General features: G+C 41.1%; 1 protein-coding gene across 3 annotated transcripts in view; it reads right to left on the minus strand.

The window, feature by feature from the left end:
- sytl2a (synaptotagmin-like 2a) overlaps nucleotides 1-20,335 on the minus strand; it is a 26,604-nt gene continuing 6,269 nt past the window's right edge. The window contains exons 3-16 of one of the 3 annotated variants that reach the window (XM_023835056.2): nucleotides 18,144-18,289; nucleotides 16,571-16,694; nucleotides 15,079-15,148; nucleotides 14,430-14,529; nucleotides 7,637-7,741; nucleotides 6,404-6,495; nucleotides 5,466-5,552; nucleotides 4,811-4,980; nucleotides 3,377-3,479; nucleotides 3,059-3,220; nucleotides 2,582-2,660; nucleotides 2,248-2,347; nucleotides 1,235-1,440; nucleotides 1-657 (exon numbers count right to left, since the gene is read on the minus strand). In XM_023835056.2, coding sequence (XP_023690824.2) covers nucleotides 509-657; nucleotides 1,235-1,440; nucleotides 2,248-2,347; nucleotides 2,582-2,660; nucleotides 3,059-3,220; nucleotides 3,377-3,479; nucleotides 4,811-4,980; nucleotides 5,466-5,552; nucleotides 6,404-6,495; nucleotides 7,637-7,741; nucleotides 14,430-14,529; nucleotides 15,079-15,148; nucleotides 16,571-16,694; nucleotides 18,144-18,289 — 1,693 coding nt within the window. In that variant the 3' untranslated portion in view covers nucleotides 1-508. Of the gene's footprint in view, nucleotides 658-1,234; nucleotides 1,441-2,247; nucleotides 2,348-2,581; nucleotides 2,661-3,058; nucleotides 3,221-3,376; nucleotides 3,480-4,810; nucleotides 4,981-5,465; nucleotides 5,553-6,403; nucleotides 6,496-6,779; nucleotides 7,591-7,636; nucleotides 7,742-14,429; nucleotides 14,530-15,078; nucleotides 15,149-16,570; nucleotides 16,695-18,143; nucleotides 18,290-20,335 lie in introns of those variants that run through there. The other 2 variants (XM_023835057.2, XM_072713698.1) reach the window with 2 other exon arrangements.

Genomic DNA, 20,335 nt, shown 5'->3' on the forward strand with positions numbered 1-20,335 from the left:
TTTTTAAAAGTGTGCCTCTTTATTGTACAGTAAAATATTATATAACAACAGTTAAATTCCTCCAAGATGAACATTTGCTGTCTATAAATGAACTCAATAATTAGCATACATTTAGAAAATTCCCAGGACTCTGTACTGGATAAATGGTTTAATGATGATTGGATCATTAAAACTGATGATAAAATTCAAGTGACAACGTCAACACTAAGACAAGAACCACACTTTTTTATATAAAGAAGGAACATGAAAAACATATATTTGACTTGAATAACAACGTGTCAAGGCTTTTAGAAAGCAGTTGAACACATATTTTAGATGTACAATATTCATATTTAAAAACAAAGATAATGTAATACATGACACAATGTTAAAAATATTAAAAATGTCATCATCAAAAATAACAGCTATACCAGTATACCACACTTAATTGAGGTATAAATTAAAATAAAGAAATCTAAAGACTGTCAGTTTTATCTAAGCCACCACATAGAAATTCCTCCTAGTCCTCTTATTTCGACATACTTTTGGCCATCAGGAGCATTCGTAAATGAAGCACATCTTCCACCCATTCATTATGATGATTCATCATCCTTTCCCACAGATTTGCTTCATCTGATTTGGAATCCATCCATTCTACAGCTGTTCCATAACTTGTACCTGCAAGCAAGAGTGACATATGTTTCATTAATAATGTACAAATCTAGATGTACTTTTGTGAACTAAAATAGTTATTTTGCATAAAGTAATACATTACCAGTTGAAATGAATTGTCTACCCTAATTCTTGGTTATGAGCACAGAGATTTCTCATACATAAAAATCGCTTGTGGGAGTTTTACTTACACAAAAAATGTTCTGAGGGCAGAATGAAAAATTATTGGTTCAACCAATCAGATTGGAGAGGAGGTGGGTCCAAGCAACTAGATGAGGTTGGTCCCATCTCCTCTACAGTTTGATTGGTTATCCTTCTGAACCAATCATATTTCATTCTGCCCTCAACATTTCTGAGTAAGTAGAACTTCCATGAGCATAAAAACCACACAAGCTTTGCATTACAAACTTGAATATGCAAGTCTTATGGGGGCATAGGGGGAGGTTCAAGAGGACTAGCTACCAGTCCAAGCCGATGTGGGGCCCTAAGTGACGCCCCCTGAGAAGCTGGTGCCCTAGACGGCCTCCTATGGCGCCTACAGGATTGACCGGCCCTGCTTTCACAGATTAAACATGGCTCTCACCTTTACCAAGGCCAAGCCTCAGCCCTCCTAGGAAGCTGTTTGAGAGGCGTTCATGGTCCCACACTGTAATCTCCACGCACACCTCCCCTAAGTCTTCAGGCCGGAGACTATTGTACACCATGGTGTGGTTAAACTCTGGGTTGGACGTCCCCTTTAAAACCCGCGTCTTCTGACAACTCTTCTTGCTAGTGTCAGGCAGCATCGTGCTGCAGGAGTACAAATGCAGACAGAGTGAAATTTGGGGCACTGGTAATTTTTCACCCCACATTGGTATTAATTATTCATTTCTTTCCCATTATAGTAAAAGAAAAAAGGTGACATGAAAGAGAAAAACGAACAGTGGCCCCTAGTGGACATATCTATATTTCATGTAAGAGAAAAGGTCTGGAGCAGCAGTTTTTAGCCAGAGCCACTTAATAATTTAGTTGTGTGAGCTGTTGAAAAATACTTTTCTGTCACACTTATATTAATGAGGCTGTGTGCCCTTCAAGAAGTGCTGCCTGCATGTCTGTAATGACTGTAAATTTTATGTCGTAAATGGTGAATATGTTCAACTGTTTTGCTTATTAGTTTCTGGGCAAGCAAATAAGTACAATTTCAGGTACTCCCCCCCTCCCCTTGTGCCCTGTGATGGACTGGTATCCTGTCCAGGGTCTTCCCTGCATTGTGCCCTGTGATGGACTGGTATCCTGTCCAGGGTCTTCCCTGCATCATGCCCTATGCTACCTGGGATAGACTCCGGGACCCCTTGTAATCTTGCACATTATAAGTGATTGGAAGATAGATAGTTTTTTATGAATATACAGTACATTTAATAATGTTCATAATTCTTTTCATAAGTTAATTTTAGTTTGGTACACACAGTGGTCTCATAGGATACAGTGCCGCATATTGAAAATCAACTGGTTAAACTTTTCCAGAAAGTGCATATTTCAGTTATTCAGGTACTGGATTAGTGGATCGTGTTGCCTTTCAAAACACAAAACAGAAAGAAAAATAGTTTGTTTACATACCACTTAACAAAAGGGTCAATAGCAGCACCCCTGATCATAGGCAAATCCTTGCAATCCTTCACCCAGATCTGAACGTCGCCCATTTCGGTCGGCTGCTTATCTAAAGGAGGTCATAATTAAATGTTAATAGCAGATCTGTAAGAACCACCAGGAAACACCAAGGCTATGCTGTTTAAAATACCTATATTACCCTACAGCCCTCCATGCTTCCTAAATGTTAATGCTGCACTTCCTGCTGATTTGAACAGTTGCCTTATTAGGTTCTTGCTTTGTTTCAAAGATGTTGTGTTGTGTTGTCTCATGTCAATGTAAATGGACCCAAGCATTAGCTTACTGTGAGAGACATGTGGCAGATAACGAAGGGCCAATCGTATATCTCCTCTGTAGTCTAGGGGCTGCTGGCTTGAGGTACTCTGTGGAGAGACATCAGCAAGTACAATTAACTACCATACTCAGGGTGTCAGATCTTTCACTGCAGGGATGGCCCAAAGCACAAGTGAACTAAGCAGCTGCTTTACGCCCAGCAGCCACCAGGGGGCCCCCTCCATCTGATCAGCCTGTCCGAATGTGAAGGAAGATGACATATGACAACGAAATTAATCACATTTTGTTTAGGGCCCCGAAAAGGGTTGGCATGGCCCATGGGTGAGTCATTCTTCAAAGTAGGACTATTCATAAATATTAATGAAGTACATAAATGTGAAGTGCCCAGTTTAAGTCTTTAACAGACTGTTTGATCATTTGGTACAGAAGGCTAGAAATAGTCAAAGGTTGTTAGTTCAATGGCACTGATGCTTTGTTAAGATATTACCCTCGGTTTCAGGAGAAAGTCGTTCATCTTCATGTTGCTGAAGTCCCACTTGGATAAATCCACATCCACCTCGCCCAGGAAACTATTCCGCCCAAAGGTGTCATTGTGCCACACAGAAACGTTCAGTGTCTGCGTCCTGAGGGTCTCCATATCCACTTTGTACTGTGAAAGACAGTAATTCTACTTTGTTCTCTGGCTGGTCTCACGGGAAATTAAGGGGGTGGGGGGGCTCTGGTCTAATCCGAAACCCAGATCCACGCCCAGCTGTAAATTTACTTAAATGCTTAATTGTTTTTAAGTGCTAAACACATCTCTTACCCTAAGTATTTCATTGTATGTTGGATTAATAGTCTTCTTCTTCACAGATGTTTTCCTTTTTCCCATCCTGGACTTGTCTGGTAACAGGTAACTCTTGACATAACTGGAATTACAAATGTATCATAAGCAATAAAACACTGACATAACTGCCGCCGTTGCTGTAGGTCATTTACAGACATAAAGTGAAAGTTTGCAGCCTACATATTAAGTGATTTGTGTTCCTAATACTGTAATCACTGTGGGAGGAAATGGAATATCCGTGTTTTAGTATGTTTGCATAATCAGCTACTCATCTAATGCTTTAAAAAGAAAAGGTGGTTAGCCTGCTAATATAAATATATACTTTTTTTAAACAACTGTACAGGAAGCATTAGTTCATCATTTAACTCTGCAGGTTAGACCTTTGTGCTTCTGATTGGAAGGTTACTGGATCAAATTGTGTGCAGTGTGATCTCACCATTTGACACTTCAGCACTTGTAAGTGTTTATGTTAAAATATTGCAGACGTGTAAAGTGATAAAGTACAAATACTTTGTTGAGGATTTTAGTCAGCTCATTCACCACTTATAAGAGGTCTACAAGTACCTGCTCATGAAATGTTTATGATTCATTATTAAATCTGCCCAGTATATTGATTTTTCATTTCCCATGGAATAAAAATATCATTTTGTTAATCTGCACCAGCAAACTCAGTGTCACAACAGACAAGACGAAGGACTCGAGGGCAGGCATTGTGTCAAAACAAAAAAGGGGGTTTACTGAAATGAATGAACAAACACTGGAAAAAAACAGGATCATGAGGGTTCAAAACAGGAGGACTGGAACAAGAGAGAGCATAGGCAACAAGAAGGTTCAATATCCATGACTGGATTGAGAATGACAAAACTTAAGGTACTTAAGTACAAAAGACTAGCAAGGGGCTAACAAGAGGCAACTGGGAATGAGTTCAACATGAGGGTTACAAACGAGATGCAAGAGGGGTAAACAAGTAACAGATACGGCCATGACTGGGAGGAGACGGGCAGGGATATGGCATTCGGCAAGTTTCACTGCTTTTTCTGAATAACAAGAAAATATGCAACTTAGTTTTTCTTCTTGTGTTGCACTGTAACTTACAATGCTACGTTCAAACCTGTCCTGAGTGAATTCAAAAGGATAGGTTGGCTTTTGTTTCAATAGATTTGAATATATAGTACTTTTTATCCAAGTACTCTAAAATTATTTACTTTTACTTGAGTAGTACTTTACCAGATTACTTTTATTTTTACCTGAGTAACATTTTGGTGTGGTATTTGTACTTGTACTTAAGTATAAAAACTGAGTACTCTTTCCACCACTGAAAGAATGTACTGTAATTAAAAAAATGAAAAATGCGACATCAGATATTGGCACTGTATGTCTTTATGTTAAATCCTGATACATGTGAACACTTACGGGTCGGACCGGTTCTTCTTGGTGTCACCAACAGCCAGGTCCTGGCACTGGACCACAAAGATGTGGAACTCGCCCAGCTTCGGCACATAGCTGATAGCAAACTTGATGGTCCCCTTCACGTCCACACTGCCAAAGTCCCCACTGTAGATGCTCATCACACTGCCAGTGACCTGCCATTCACAGGGGTCATGCAGAGGTTTTAAAGAGGTCACACTGGGTCACATGAGGCTTGTCTGTGCACAACAGCCCTGATTAAAGTTTTTAATAGTCCACATTACGAATGTATCATCAAATGCTTTATGTCAGCTATCATTGCTCTTTACACATGTCTACTGTTGTTTCCAGAAATACTTTCAGAAAGACATTATGACTGATTTACTTTGTACTAATCTCACATATTTCCCTGATGATTTCGGTTATGATCTCCCAGTACTCCCAGTTTCGCAGAACTAATTCTAGTCTCCCAGTATTAGCTTGCATTTGAACTCGGGAACAGGCAATATCCTTTCCTTACAATTAAGAAGATTATTTTTGAAACATTGTGACATAACATGTTAATTAAAACAGAACTGTCATGATAACCCAACACAAACAAAGCCTCAATACACATTTCTGCATGGTTAGACATGGGCGCCTGTCATCCTTGTCGACATACAGAGGAGACTGATGTCACACCAGAGGTGCCGCTGCGCATAGTGAAGTTGCTGTCCCTCCTGTATGGGCTAGGACTCTGGGCGCCATTCTAGAAGAGAGTGCAGGAACGAACATGGATGAGTGGTAAGATGTGGGTCCCCGTGACAGGCCCGCATGGCCAGGGAACACGCGGCTGCGTTAGCGTCAGAAACACAAACCGTTTCCAAGGTTACCAATCATCAAGAGGCTGACAAGACACCAGCAAAATGCAATGAAAACCACAAGTTCATCATACATTCATAAAAACATACACTGAAGGTAATTAGGAGGAATTAGGAACATAGTCTAACCATAATAATAATAATTATAATAATAATAATACATTTCAGATATTTCTAGATCAAAGTGAATCATTTAATTTATACTGATAATTCACACTGACTGACAAGAGTAATGGCTTCACACTCATTCAGATTCCTATGGTCACAGCTCCTATATAAAATATTTATCTTTACAGTCCATTTACAAAAATGATTCATCTAAATTAATATACTTCAATATTCATTCATTCACACTGAAAGCTGCTCATAGAATAAAGCACACTGTGATTCTACCAAAGTCTCATTATACTGTCAGTCTGACCTACATCTAAGACCGAGTTTCTAATTATCTTCTAATACGGAGTTTATGCTGCACTATTTAAAGAAGATATTATCCGATATCACACATGTACTTTTCATGTGAATATCTTTGTTCCTTGTTACTTATGAGTGCTGTAGTCTTGCACTTTAAAACCCACAAATGTGACTGTAGGTTCATAAAATTACAGCCTGCTGAATTAGACTACTTGACACCCCCTGTAGTCATTTATGGGAGAATACAAGCAAAAACCAGGTTAAATAAAGCAAAGTCCTTGTATGTGACCTTGGGGATAGTTATCGCCTCTTTAGCTCCTCTTACCTCCTCGAGCACAAAAGCAGGCACAGACCTGCACATGTTCTTCAGCTGTTCGGGGTCTGAGAAGGAGGCAGGGAGTGGGGGCACGTTGGAGGCTGAGAAACAGAAGGGAGACCTGAACACAGCCGTTTTACAGGCCCCTGACTCACCCCCTCAATCACCACCCCAACCAGGTTGTGTCATCATTTGCAATGTCAGATAAATGACTTTCATGCTACAGGGAAATAGCCTACATTACTCACTCTAACCAGGTAGCATTTTCCCATCGAAACTCTTGTGTTGACTTTCAAATATTTTAAGTGAATGTAAACCATGGATCCTGCTATGTTTCCATAACTTTCCTTGTGTATTATTTTCCATAAGAAGAAGTAATACTAACCAAATATTGTGGACGATGTTCAATGCGTTGCACAATGCCCATCTGATTTTCACACATATGCAAATATAGCATTTCAAAAGGAAAAAAAAAAACACCTGCCTTCCTCTTCCTTAAATTTAAATGAATGATCGAATTTGTCCTATAATAAGCAGTTATAACCAACCTTTGAGTCAACATGCCAGCCCGATCGATAGATTAGATAAGACAAAATGTTTAACACAATCCAATATATATAGAATTTTTCAGAAAAGATTCATTTAATTCTACAACAATGTTAAAATAAAATACTTCTCTTTTATTACTACAGTTACAGTAAAACATAAAGACCCAGAGCACGTATTTAACATTACAATCGGCCTCATTTTTTAAATGACATGACAAGGTACAAGCAATCCAGTCCTTTCCAGGAGTAAAACCCTGAGATCTGATTGTCAATGAGATCTTCATAAAAGTTGTTTCCATGTTATTTTTCCACTTGCTGAAACCTGTTAGAATACATGTTAATATCTCTATTGGGAGGCAAAAGACATCGACCAAATGTCATCAGGAAGAGAGCCATCAGGCTCTTCCATTCTGTGAATATTGGAAAGCTGGCTTTAAAGTGATATGTTGAATCCAGGAGAAGAGTAACACACAGAACCAAGTCTAACACAAGGTCATGTCTGTATTAATGGCACAAATAGATGTAATGATAATTATTGAGTGCTACATAAGCATCAAACCAATCAATGGATGGTATTCTCCGTTGTTCTTATATTTGCTACTTTAAGAAAGAGAAACGAATTTGGGTCTGTGTTTCCACTCTTAGATTCAATCATCTGGACTCTCCACAAAGGAGGAGGAGGTGTCATGCTCACGTGTCGGCAAAGACGTAATGTCCATAAGACTTTTGGAGATGGACATCGGTCTGGAAGCTGCTTGTCTCACAGCCATGTTTCCTCGTTTAGGGTATTCACCATTTCCTGCGACAAATTGGGAGCAGAAGCCCAGAAGTGGAAACCATCTTCACTAATAACACCAAAACAACCAGGAACATCAGAAGGACCACCTCCCACACAGAACCTCTCCTACCAGTCACACCCTTATGAAAAAATCATTGTCTCTCTTTTTAGAGCTGTAACACGTATTTTATACATAAGAAACTAAATATGCTATATACAATGATGTGTTTTTCATACAGGGTTTTAAAGCCCAATTTAAGCATGCTAGTAATAATCAAAATCAGGAGAATTGATGTTTTTTTCAGTAGGATTAAAATGTAGAAGCAGGGTCAATTTCCTTGCAATACAAATAAACAACATTAATATAAAAATGACTGTATTTAGTAAATATGATTAACCTAGAAATATGAGGATTGCACCATTGTATTTATATTATACCCTATTACTCTGCTTCCATCAAAAATCAGACCCAGCATTATCATCAGAGCAGGTCATTTGAAATGAGGCCTAAGTCAGCGGAGCTCAAACTCACAGCTCCCAGGCTGGACTTGGCATAGAATGCGATCAGGTGTCGGGTACAACACACCACTACTGCAGGGATCCATATTATCTGCAGCACAATAAATATCTTCAAAGCTCTTTTCCTCACTCTTCTAATTTTATTGGCGCTCTCCTGAGATAACTGGTATGCCTGACTAGAACAGATCCAGGCACTAAACTCAAATATCACTCCTTTCTTTTCTTCTTGTCGGAAGCCATTATGTCATTGGGAATCCCTATGTATTGTTGATGTGCAGCTGGGAGGAAACGTCTTGCCCTGGGACCTTCCCTCATCTGAAGACCTTGATGATTTTTTTCCCAGTCACATTTCTATGGGCCATAATTTCTTCACTTTGGCTCCAGTCCTACTGTTTCCTGAAAGCCTCTTGAGGAGTTTTCATCATTCAAGCTGTCTGGATTTGTACAGGTGCTCTGTCTATGTCTGTTTAAGCCCTGTAGGCTTACTTGTCTCTTGGTGAGAATGATATTTTTGTATCCCATTGATATTGTGGGAAACAGATGAACTACCCTGTCCATGGTGGAACTACCCTGAGTCAACTACCAGATCGTCCATACATATTCCCCATAGGGTCAGTAGTTTCTAAGGTGTTTATGCATTATATGCAGGCACTTCTCAAAGTTGGTTCGCTTTTTGCTGTTCTTTCAGCATGGAGATGTCTTTATATCACTGTATCTGTATGGTTAGCGACTTGGGTGAACATACTGAACACTTTCATGCTACCATGAAAGTCTGCCGTATCATTAACAGCAAAAGAAACAGCAAACTTTTCCAAGGAGGTTGAGACCAACTTGATGGGTTTCTGGGCAGCTACCTGTATGTCTCTCTGTCCTTCATTACTTGGGAAAGAGTGGCAGTTGTGTCGTCAACATTTAACATCTGTTTTGAAATCAGCTTTGCTTCAGTTAGTCCCTCTTGTGCTCCAGCAGCATGAATAAACATCTTAAGCTCATAGATCTTCTCTGTGTAGTGACACACTAAGGGGTGAACAAGAGTCATAAAGGTTGCATTCAAGAGAAAAAAGAAGTTCTTGGTAACACTTTGTAAGCATATCCTGCTTCCGTACATTTGTCTTTGAAAACTTTTCTTCAGCTGTAGTTTGTTCCTGACTGATCACTCGACTCCTTAAGTGATGTCATTAGGTGGTGATGTCATTTTTTTCTGAAGGCTTAAAATGTGTGTCATCAACATTCTTGATAGTTTCTTAGCTTGCAGTGTGTCTTGATTTTGTCTGTAGCAATTATTAGAGCTAATGTTTGAAGGCAATGGAATGTATGACTTGGCTTACCTGAAGCAACCAGACAGGAGTAGACATAATAACCAGGATTACCTGCAAGAGAAACAACAAAAAAAAAACATATTTTGTTTGTTGCATTCCAGAGGGCATTAAAATTATACTTAATCAAACCAGTTTTAACCCAATGCTTCCTTAACATTCAAAACCCCTGTTACAAGAGTAGCATACTCCTTGCAGTTCAATTCACTGACCACTATCAGTGAATGATGTATATGCATATATGTAAAATATTCATATACTGTACAGTCTGTATGGGGCATGGACAGAATAATGGAAACACTTCATGCAGTACAAAGCATCCTTAATTCTTATACTGACAATTATAATGCATTACGAAGGTACCTATACTGCATTACATAAAGCATAATAAACATGGCTATAATGTGTTGTGAGATTTTTATAAACATTTGGAGTCATATTTATAATACTTTATGAATCCATTGTAATGTGTTAAGAATGAGTACATAGATTCTTATGGACATGGCATTCACAATAAGTGTTACCAAAAATGACCATTTTGTGCATTTTTAAATTTCAAAAATTCAATAATTTCAAATAGTTTCAAATAATCCAAGTACTTTTTAACCACATGATATGTACAATACCCATATCAGATAAAAACTTTTGATCACTTTTTTGTTTATTTTGTAACACAACATGCCAACAAATGAACATATATCTTTAAGACTGTGATCATAAAGACATGATAACTAATAAACGAATGTGCAGAGTGGCTTATTCAGCCCCCCACCCCCCAATTAGGTCACATGGTTGTCCTGGATGTTCACATAATGGGTAAGGAATTCGAGGCCATTTCTCTACCAGGTGTACCCTATGGTGCGAACATTGTTCCCTCATGATGTTCCCATAGTCCAAGATGGTATTACCCCCAGCACAAGGAACCTAAGTCAAACTCTCTCTGTGGCCTCCTCAGTCATCAGATCTAACCATCCCTGAACCTTTATGGTAGCTTTTGGTGCACAAAGCGAAAAGTAAATTTCCACCTCCTTAAAGACCTTTAGGATTTACTTCTTGCAGAATTTTACAACACAGAGGGCCGGATTTCCATGACATTATTCCTAGAAGGACTGAAGCTGTTCTGAAGACAAAGTATGGCCCTACTCCTCATTAGAGTCTTGACATAAATACACTGTTATACATTCCATTATTTTGCCCAGCCCCAATATATATCATGCACAACAAACATTAATTAGTAATAGCAAAACAGAGAAAAATTAGAATACTGACTCAGGTGTTCTTTTCAGGATGTAATGAGTTGCAGCATTTTTTGCTAAATAAAATCAGTAGTTGGACCCTGGTCTTCAAATTCACTGTTTTCCGTAGTTTACAGATTAACAAAGTTGCACTCAACTGATATTTTGATTTGAACTGATTCATCGGTTGACATTTTTTTAACTCATTTTAAAGAGGCAATTATTTCACAATGTTCTTATGGAACCTCAAATACTGTACATGATCAGGTGTGGTGCTTCCTCTGGGGGCTCCCGCTGGTGCCCAGATTGATAGGGATGGAGGATGCCTGCTAAGAGCTGAAGCAGCACTGGTACGTTCACCCTCTGTCAGTCCCGAAAGCAGCATTCTGCTGAGGATTACGTTATTGCTTCCATTGGTCTGTGAGCTATTTTTGTTGAATGTGCTCAATCCTTCATGGTCACATGGCGCTAAAACTTTCAAGAACCTGTAATTGGTGCTCCCAGGGGTTACAACTGTCATTTGTCTCTAACTCTCCGGCGCTGTCGCCCACGGCCAAACATGTCTAGTGAATCAGTGGACCTTCTCTCTGCGGTGGGCAGAGTCCCTGTACCTGGACTGCATGCTGCGAGGCTCAGCAGTCAGAGAGCTTAGCCACAGGCCAGACGACCTGGAGCTGCAGCTGGAACTCTGCCAGATGTTACCCCTGAGAATTCCAGAGTTGCTAGGCAACCTTATCCCTTCCTTGTTTTGTGGGAGAGGGCCCGTGATCTGTGTAAAATGACGGTTCGCTATCTGGAAACAGCCAGCGGAGCATCATAACCTTGTGAATTTAAAGCAGGCTATGTCACTTTCAGGTGTTCCTAACAATTCTGTGCAAAAAATAATAGGCAACAATATGGAACTGATAACGGATTTATAAAATGCTTTCCCCAAGTTATACATACAAATGTAAAAATGAGAAGGGCAGTCGAACCCCCCCCCTTAAATGCATTACGTAATCTAGCATAATAAAAACATACTTTAATAATGTTTTTCAAATTTAACTGAACACTCATTATCTTTCATTAAATTAAGAGCCCAAAGCCATTGTTTGTTAAGTAACTGCAGGAATGTCAGACTTTTTATGTAAGATCTTCATTGAAGTATGTTGTGTGCAAACCAGTCATATCTGACAATTTACAGCTTTAGCAGGCGGCTACATACAGAAAATCCGGCAACTATTTGATCCAAATAACTGAAGATACACAATAGATATGCTATCGTTGGAAGTGAATACTGAACAATTACATTTCTGCATGACTCCAGTTAGTGGCCATTGCAATACAAACTGAAGACAAACATCAACACACGAAACGTACAAAGGGGATTCAAGAAGAGACATGTGTTCAGTGAGCACGCCTTTCCAGCCTAATCCAATTCAGCCTGTTAAACAGGCTGACAGGGTCATGTTGCAGTGACAAAACATGCAAAAACACATAGTCGTGCATGTAAAGAATACTCATGCAAGATGAAGTGAGCCACAGCAAAACCAAAAGGCCAGATGCACAGCTTTCAAATGGGACCAGTTCACCAGACTTACTTGTGCTCCCAAGGAAAGGTTTTGATAGCATCTCGTCAGGGCTGGCCATTCATTTACAAAGACTATACATTCTGCTACCTAAATGGGACCCTGAAGACTGAATCATTAGTGACATTAATCACTTTCATGCATTGCTTTCACACATCAACAAATAAAAATCATACTACATGCATAATACAATAGGAAAAAATAAAGCCAGCTTCCAAATATTTCACTTTACCCTTGACTTTACTTAACTGTTGCATTAATGAATACGATTCAACCCCAATTTCAGAAGTAATCTGCACTAATTCAGGCACATCAAATTATGACAGGTGATCTCTTTAATGCTTTGCATTAGTACCAAGTCATGTGAGACAGAGCACTGTATAGATGCAACGAATACAGCACTGAACATAATGATCACCCCCACATGATTATTCTCGTGTTACTCACATGGTTACTCTCTTGTAAAAACGGCATACAGAGATGTCAAGGTCTGGGATATATTAGACAGTAAGGTAAGATTCGGTACTCATAGTCAATCAGATGAAGATGAAATGGGCAGGGATAAAGATCTCAGTGACTCTGACAAGGGGTAAATCATTATGATCATGACTGGGTCAGGGCATCTCCAAAATAAGTAAAAGTGTAAGCACACACACATACATACACATATATTGGGTGGCTAAGACTTGTGGATCTGAGATGTGAATGAAGGGTAACCATCTTAATGATGCTTACAGGATTAATATGTCATGGGTCCCTGCTGCGTATGGGGCTACATAGCTGCGGATCGAACTTGTCGATCCAACCCATCATACAGATACTTGACACGTACCCAGCCGTCCACAAGATGAGACCGAAAACAGGACTCTTCGGCCCAGGGGACCTTCTTCTATTGCACCGAGGTGCAGGATGGCAGACGGGGGTCAGCATGGACACTCTGACTGGCCTATGACTAAGCAGCCCCATATGCAGTAGGGCTTGAAGCTCTGTGTCGTGACATGCTACTCCCATGACCATCATCAAAATGACCTGCCATTGGTGTCCTTCAGTTGGTTCCAGAGTTGGGTAATTCAGGTCCAGAGAGTAAAAGTCCAGACCTACGGTAGGTTTTTTTCCCAACCAACCAGTTGAGCATAAAGAGTCACAGTCACAGAGTATTCAAATGGTTGGTGGAAGCAAAATCCCGGTCTGGACTTTCACTCTGTGGATCTGAATTACCCAGCTCTGGTTGGTTCATACCACATGGGATAGCCCTAATTCACATCCCTCATTTGTGAGTCCTGGTCACCTAACACCCTGGTGGCAGATCATGGTTTTTCCCTCTTCTGACCACGTTCAGTGTGTCCTCACCCCGTAAGCCTTGCCGTGTCAGAGATGCCCTCACCCAATCGTCTGGCCTCTATCAAAGTCATTCACATCTCTATCCCCGCCCATATATTCTGCATTCAATTATCACATTCAGATTGACTCTGGCTACCAAATGCTGACTTACCATCTAATATATCCCACAACTTGACATGTGCTGTTTTTACAAGATAGTCAACGTTATTCACATGCGGGTTATCATAATGTTTTGGCACATCGGTGTATAATGCCATACATTGTATTCCTGAAATGCAACTTTATCCTTTGTTTTCAGCCATAAAGGAGCAAACAATGGCATGTCACTGGAACACTGATACACACACCGAGGACAAGATGACTACAGATGACTAATATGGATTGTTTTTTTGCCTTGATGAAAGATGAATCATTGTGGCATGCATGTTCTTGACATAATACACACAGAGTGGTTTTAGCAAATTCAGTGGCAATAAATAAAAGTCATTTAACGGAATTAAGATCAGATTACATGAATACTGAGTATGGCCAGTAAGTAAGGTTGCTGGTTATCTAACAGCAATGTTTGGACCAGAAACCCAGTTATAACCAAGTTTCGTTGTTCTGGAAGAATACTGTCTGCTGTATAGGACTGGACAAGACTAAACATGGAAATTGATAGATAGGTTATTTTCCGTTAAAGTTCTACACCTTTGTGCCTTAAAGCTGGCTGGCAGGCTGCCGTACTGACCCTCGTCAGCTTTATCCACGGCTCCGCTGGTCAGCTGGCCGTCTCTCTCCACCAAAGCCGCTGCTCCCAGCTGCGTCGTGTTCATCGGGTTCTGTTTTTGCTTTAGAAGCAGAAGAATGGAAATTAGTGTCTGTGCCACTGTTTCACTCTGTGGGCCACCATCCTTGATGATAAAAAGCAAGAGATTCATGAAGAATTACATATAAAAACAAGAATAACCACAAAATATATGTTAGCATTAGGGGAAATATGATCCCCACATTGTACTAATTAAACCACCCCCCCCCCCCCCCCCCGAAACACACACACACACATGCATACACACTCTCACAAACACACACACACACACACACTCACAAACACACAGACCTATACCCATATCTTTGCGGGGACCATCCATTCATTTGTGTGGGTAAAACCCTAATCCCAACAATGACAACCGTAACCCCTCCCCAGCCCTAACCTTAACCATAAGCAACCAAACAAAGTTTTTTGGCATTTTTGGTTTTTTGATTGCAGCCACAGATTTTTATAAAATTGAATTTCCGAAAAATGGGCCCCACAATATCAAAATAGCAAGTTTTTAATCACACTGGGGGGACATTTAGTTCCCACAATGTAATATAAACATAATCACACACACACACACCTCTGCAGAAAGAGGAGCCGTGAGCTTCTTTTTGTCAGCTGTCTCTTCTAAAACGAAATGCTTCTTTCCTCTGAAAAAATAAAACCACATGACATATGTAATGATATATTCTCCGTTGAGTTTTTGGTACATTTTTAATAAAGGTTGGAAAAAAAGATTTTTAAATCAGACAAACAAATGTGACAAATAGAACTTTGACTGATTGACTGCACATAGGACCATGTGAGAATAGGTCTCTCAATTGGTGAGCTTGGAAATCTCCACCCCTGATGCCCCCTGCAAAGTGCCCTGCCCCTGTTCAGACCCAAACTGCACTGAGCCAGGATCAGGTTACAGAAAAAGCCCCAAAAGTATTAAATCGCAGACGCCTCAGCTGAATAAAGGCTTTAAACTCAACAAGGATGATGCAACTGTCTTTTATGTTGAGAAATGTGAAATCGGTCGTATGTGTGAAGGGAAATCGCTGACAATCCGAAAGCCCCCATCAATGCAGTCAGGTGACTCATCCACATCAAAAGTAAATTTGGACAAGGTACTTAGATAATGCGACAGAGTCACTCTGTGCATTAGCCATCCTGCCTTGCTGGTTACGAATAAACATGCAATTATGCTCCCAGACTAAAGCAAGTATAAATATGTTGAACTTTCAGAATATATATGTGAGCTAGCTTACATCATCTTAACAGTGCTGGTCTTTGGTTAGTTGCTTTAATGAGCAGATATGGCATTTGTTTGCCTGCAAGAGTGAATCTGCAGAGAAGGTTTGAGAATTTCAGCTCAAACCAGAAACCTTTTTCATGCTGAAGATTATACAGAAATAGTTTTTTTCCAGCCTGAAAACAACAAAGTTCTAACAATGAAAATGTTAAGAGAACAGTGTATCTGAGTAACAAGACTAGACACAAACTACAGTACATAACTTGTAAAACCAAGTAAAACCAGTAAAACCGATACAGAGTGGAAAATGGGAAAAAATGAATTTACATTGAGAGTAGGCACAGCGTAAATAGATACACTGGAAAATACCTTGCTCAAACGCACACGCAGTTTTCGGTGTGCTGGCTGATAGGTGATGCTATGCAAATAAAACCTGTTTGATCCACATGTCAGTGACTTACACTGCCTTTCAATCGCATTTTCTTCTGAATGATGAAACGCACATGTTTACACAGCCTGTGATTCAGAAGAAATAGTCTAAATCATTTATAGTTTTAGTGCCAGGCATAACTAATCATTGGCAATTAAGGGTGCTAATGATTCAATTAAACCATCACTTTTGTAGGGCATCACTGTTTTTTATTACTTAGATCTTGCTTAAGGGGGTAACAATAGCCCACCCCAACAATTCAAGACTCAAAAACCATGAAGTCTCGTCTACATTGGGGCCTCCTGCCTGTAGCGTGTACTGTTTCATCCTTCTGAGATCACAGGCTGGAGCAGAACTTGTAAAATATCCACCATCAAAATCAGCTCGAAGGTATAAAACAGTCACCTCTCCTCGTTGGTCGGAGATGGCAGCTCCTCTATCAGTCCAGACAGCTCTGCTGGAATGAAGACCTCCTTGTTTTTGCTGTTCACAAAGCTGGGGTTTACATCCCACCTCTGGGTGAGCTCCACTGTGACGGAGGAGCACCGGGAAAGAGTTACGTGAGAAGATCAGCGTTAATCTTGGTGGATTACGCATCAGTATTTCATGAGATTAGCATTGTGATTCTGCGGTCCTCAAGTTGTCCTGGTTATGGCAATGCAGGAATCTTCTTCTGCAGACATTAAGTATGCTGAGTATAGAGCACTGCTGTCTCAGCCAATAATCTCATCCTTTAATAAGACAGCCTTGTCAAAGCTATAAGACAGGTGAATCTTTTACCTTTGTCCCAAGTGTCTACTTTGAGAAATACTTCAGTAATCCTGTGCCCAGAGGTATTAAATCTCTAGTCTAATTCATTGCCCTCTTTTCACTTACAGGTTTGCTTTGTACCGGAATATTGAAAGAATGCTGCCGTATTCCACCTTTAATATCACCTCTGGAATGCTCACTTTACCATATGCACAAAGTAAATACCCTTCATTTCAAAATAAGTTTTCAAAGGGTAGTTCACGCTGAGTTCACCCACAAGACGACATAGGTTCAGACGGTATTTTCTCTAATCTTTGACGATACTGCCACTCAAAAACTCTGAAAGTGACTCGATGAACATTGGGAAAAAAATGCAGATCATCTGGGCAGATTTAACTACGCAAGATGAAAGCTTTGGTAGAAGTTCACTACTTCAGAGTACCATGATCCATGTAGGAGATCCAGAAGAAAATGCATGGAAATTGTAAGTTTCTTTTCACCTGATAAGCTCCTTTTTCTCCATCAGACAGTTAGATTTAGATGGTCTAAACATATATTTCTGTTACATATGCAGAAATTGGGTGTCAACATTCTGCTTGAGAAAAAAATGAAAGTATTTTAAACTTCAAAAGAAAAGCTCATGCAATCTCCTGTGCTTGTTGATATACCAATTAATGAATGTTAATGTTTTGCTCATACGGATGCAATGTATAGATAATAAAGGTATATAATATCATTCTAGGGCACTTTTATATATACCCCAAGCACTGTAGGTTTCCCTGGTTACTTGGCTTTGGGTTGAAAGTTGCACCATTCGCTGTTCTGATACTGCATCACATGCTAGTTGAAAGGTAGCAGTTACACAGGGTGATGAGGTAATCCATGTCAGGGAGGACACTGAGCTAGGACAGAATTTGTAAGCTACCATCACTCAGAAGGACCTGCCTTTTAATTAAGCACTGAGGTCTTGCTGTGTGTTGATTGGTCAGTCTCCTATAATGAAGCGTATGTCACTAATGTGAAACAGCTGCATGAGTCTTTCAATCAAGGAAACAAACCAGTATTAATATTCTGAATCAAGGCCCTTTTCAGGGTTATAAAATACGCCACATAGACAAAACCCTGTAAGCTTTACAAATTGGCCTTAGAGTGTATAAGAATACGAAATGTGACAATGAGTCATTTTACCCCAGTGACATTTTGGAAGACAGAGCTCCCAAACACTCACATAACGTTGCAGGTTTCTTCTGCATAATGGACCTCGAGATGATGTCAGATCCGTGGACCTTGCCCTGCTGCCTCCGTGACTCATAAAACCACTCTCCCGTCATGTGCTTCAGCTTGCTCTGGTCTTTCAGTGTCTTTTTCAGCTTCCTGAAGGAAGATGTTATTTAATATACAGCCGTAAAACTCCAAAAGTTAGGATACATGGCCAAGCTGCTAGAGTTTTGGTACCAAAGCTATTTTCTCTTATCCAGCCAAACAGGAAAAATCTCTTGTCATCTTGGCCTTGAACTTAGAAGTTGAACTACTTAAACTGTGGACTCTTTGAACTTCTGTGAGAGACATTCCTGACATTCACTGAGGTACAAGCTGATTTCTACAATTAGCCTAGAAAGACTGAAAATGACTGCAAAGAATATACTTAAGTAGGAAATGATTGTAATGGGCCTGGTGCTTTTTGTAAGAGGCATTTGTAATTGTTTGGACAACAAATAAATGGACGGATGGATGGACACACTATGTTTTTCATGCTTAGCAAGTAACACATATCCCATTTCAAACCTGGGCCAGCTTTTAACTCATATGATATCAAATATCTTCTTTTGCAACACCACTGGCAATCAAACAATGCCAACAAGTAAAACAAGAAACAGACAAATAGAAAATATGTACCATGTAAATAACATTTGACTACACAATAGTCAGTAGTTACATAAATAACATCCGCAAGTTTATTAAAACTGCAGTGCTGGGGCCAGTGGGGTGAGCTGCAGTGGTGTCGGATGTTACAGTATAAATAGGTCGGCGTTGTGTTTGGTGTTTGTGTCTGATCCTTTTAAGGGCTGCAAATAAAGAGTGCTCACATTCGCATGACGCTACTTCGTCTGCTTGGCGATGCCTGGGTCTGCCAGTTATTACACTGGTGTCAGAAATGGGGATCCAAATGGGGGCGCACTGGAGAGCCAACCAAGGTGACACGGAAAGCTTGATGAGACCCCCAAGAGCTCAGCACTATGATGCTAGTGCCCCCCTGCCCGCTGTAGTGGGAGCGGTACCACCCGGGGACACCGAGAAGACCCGTTACGACAGAAAAGGGCCCCTGGAACCCTAACTGGCCCAGTTCTGGTTAGTGGCGCGGTACAACAACTGGTCTGCCAATGAAGCAGTGGACCGCCGGGCCATGCCCCTGAAAGGGGAGGTGCTGAAGGCCCCCCTAAGCCTCTCTCCTGGGGAGCAGGATGATCGTGTGACCCTGACTACCGCGCTGGAGGGTTGGTCTGGCCAGTCTGCCAGTCCACTGGGAAGATGAGGGAGAAACTGGTGAACCATTGGCAGCACACCAGTGAAAGTCTGGGGCCGTTTATGGATGTACTGGAAGATGGCGCCCGGTGAGGCTACCTCACTTCCCCGGGCAGCGCAGGACGACCCGGCCCTCCATGCTCTACTGCAGCCACTTTCCCTAGATCAAGTGCACTAACACGTGTGCCTGATGAAGCCAGATACTCTGGAGACGATCGTAAAGCAGGCAGAAGAGGCTGAGGAAGTCTTCTGCACAGCGCTGCGTCCACCTCGGAGCCGATCCAGCGCTACAGAGGACACTGAGTAAGAGGAGGTGTGGAGAGCAGGAACACATCGCTCACAATTACCCTGCCCCAGCGCCTCGCCCTTGCCCCGCCCCAAACCACAACTGGGACACACTCAGCAGGTGGCACCACCCACAACGCATGTCAGTCCAACCCCTGCAGGTGCCCACAGAGTTGGCCAGTTCAGCAAAGCTAGTGGTCTATACATCAACGCCCTGCCAAGCCCTGGTGGACACAGGGTTCACCGTCACCCCAGTCCGTCTGGGCATGCTGCCAGGCACCGACAGGGCTATGCCAGCCGGCTGGGAGCCCACAGGCATCCAGCTGGCATCGGTGACTGGTGTGCGCAAGGCCATGAGGGTGAAGAGGCAGCTGTGAATCACATTGGCAGGACACACGATGGCACAGGAGGTCTGGTTTCAACCACTGCATCATTGGGTTGGACCTGTTAGTTCACCTGGGGGCCACCATTGATGTACCATGGGTAGCAACAAGCGGAAGAACAACAGATTAGAGAGATGGGGGGTCATCGAGCCGTCCGAGAGCCGGTGGGCGGCTCCAGCGGTCCTCATCACCAAGGAGGAGGGTTGTAGGGCTTCTGCATTGTTTACGA

Source organism: Paramormyrops kingsleyae, chromosome 6, assembly GCF_048594095.1.
Source record: "Paramormyrops kingsleyae isolate MSU_618 chromosome 6, PKINGS_0.4, whole genome shotgun sequence".
NCBI classification, from domain to species: Eukaryota; Metazoa; Chordata; class Actinopteri; order Osteoglossiformes; family Mormyridae; genus Paramormyrops; species Paramormyrops kingsleyae.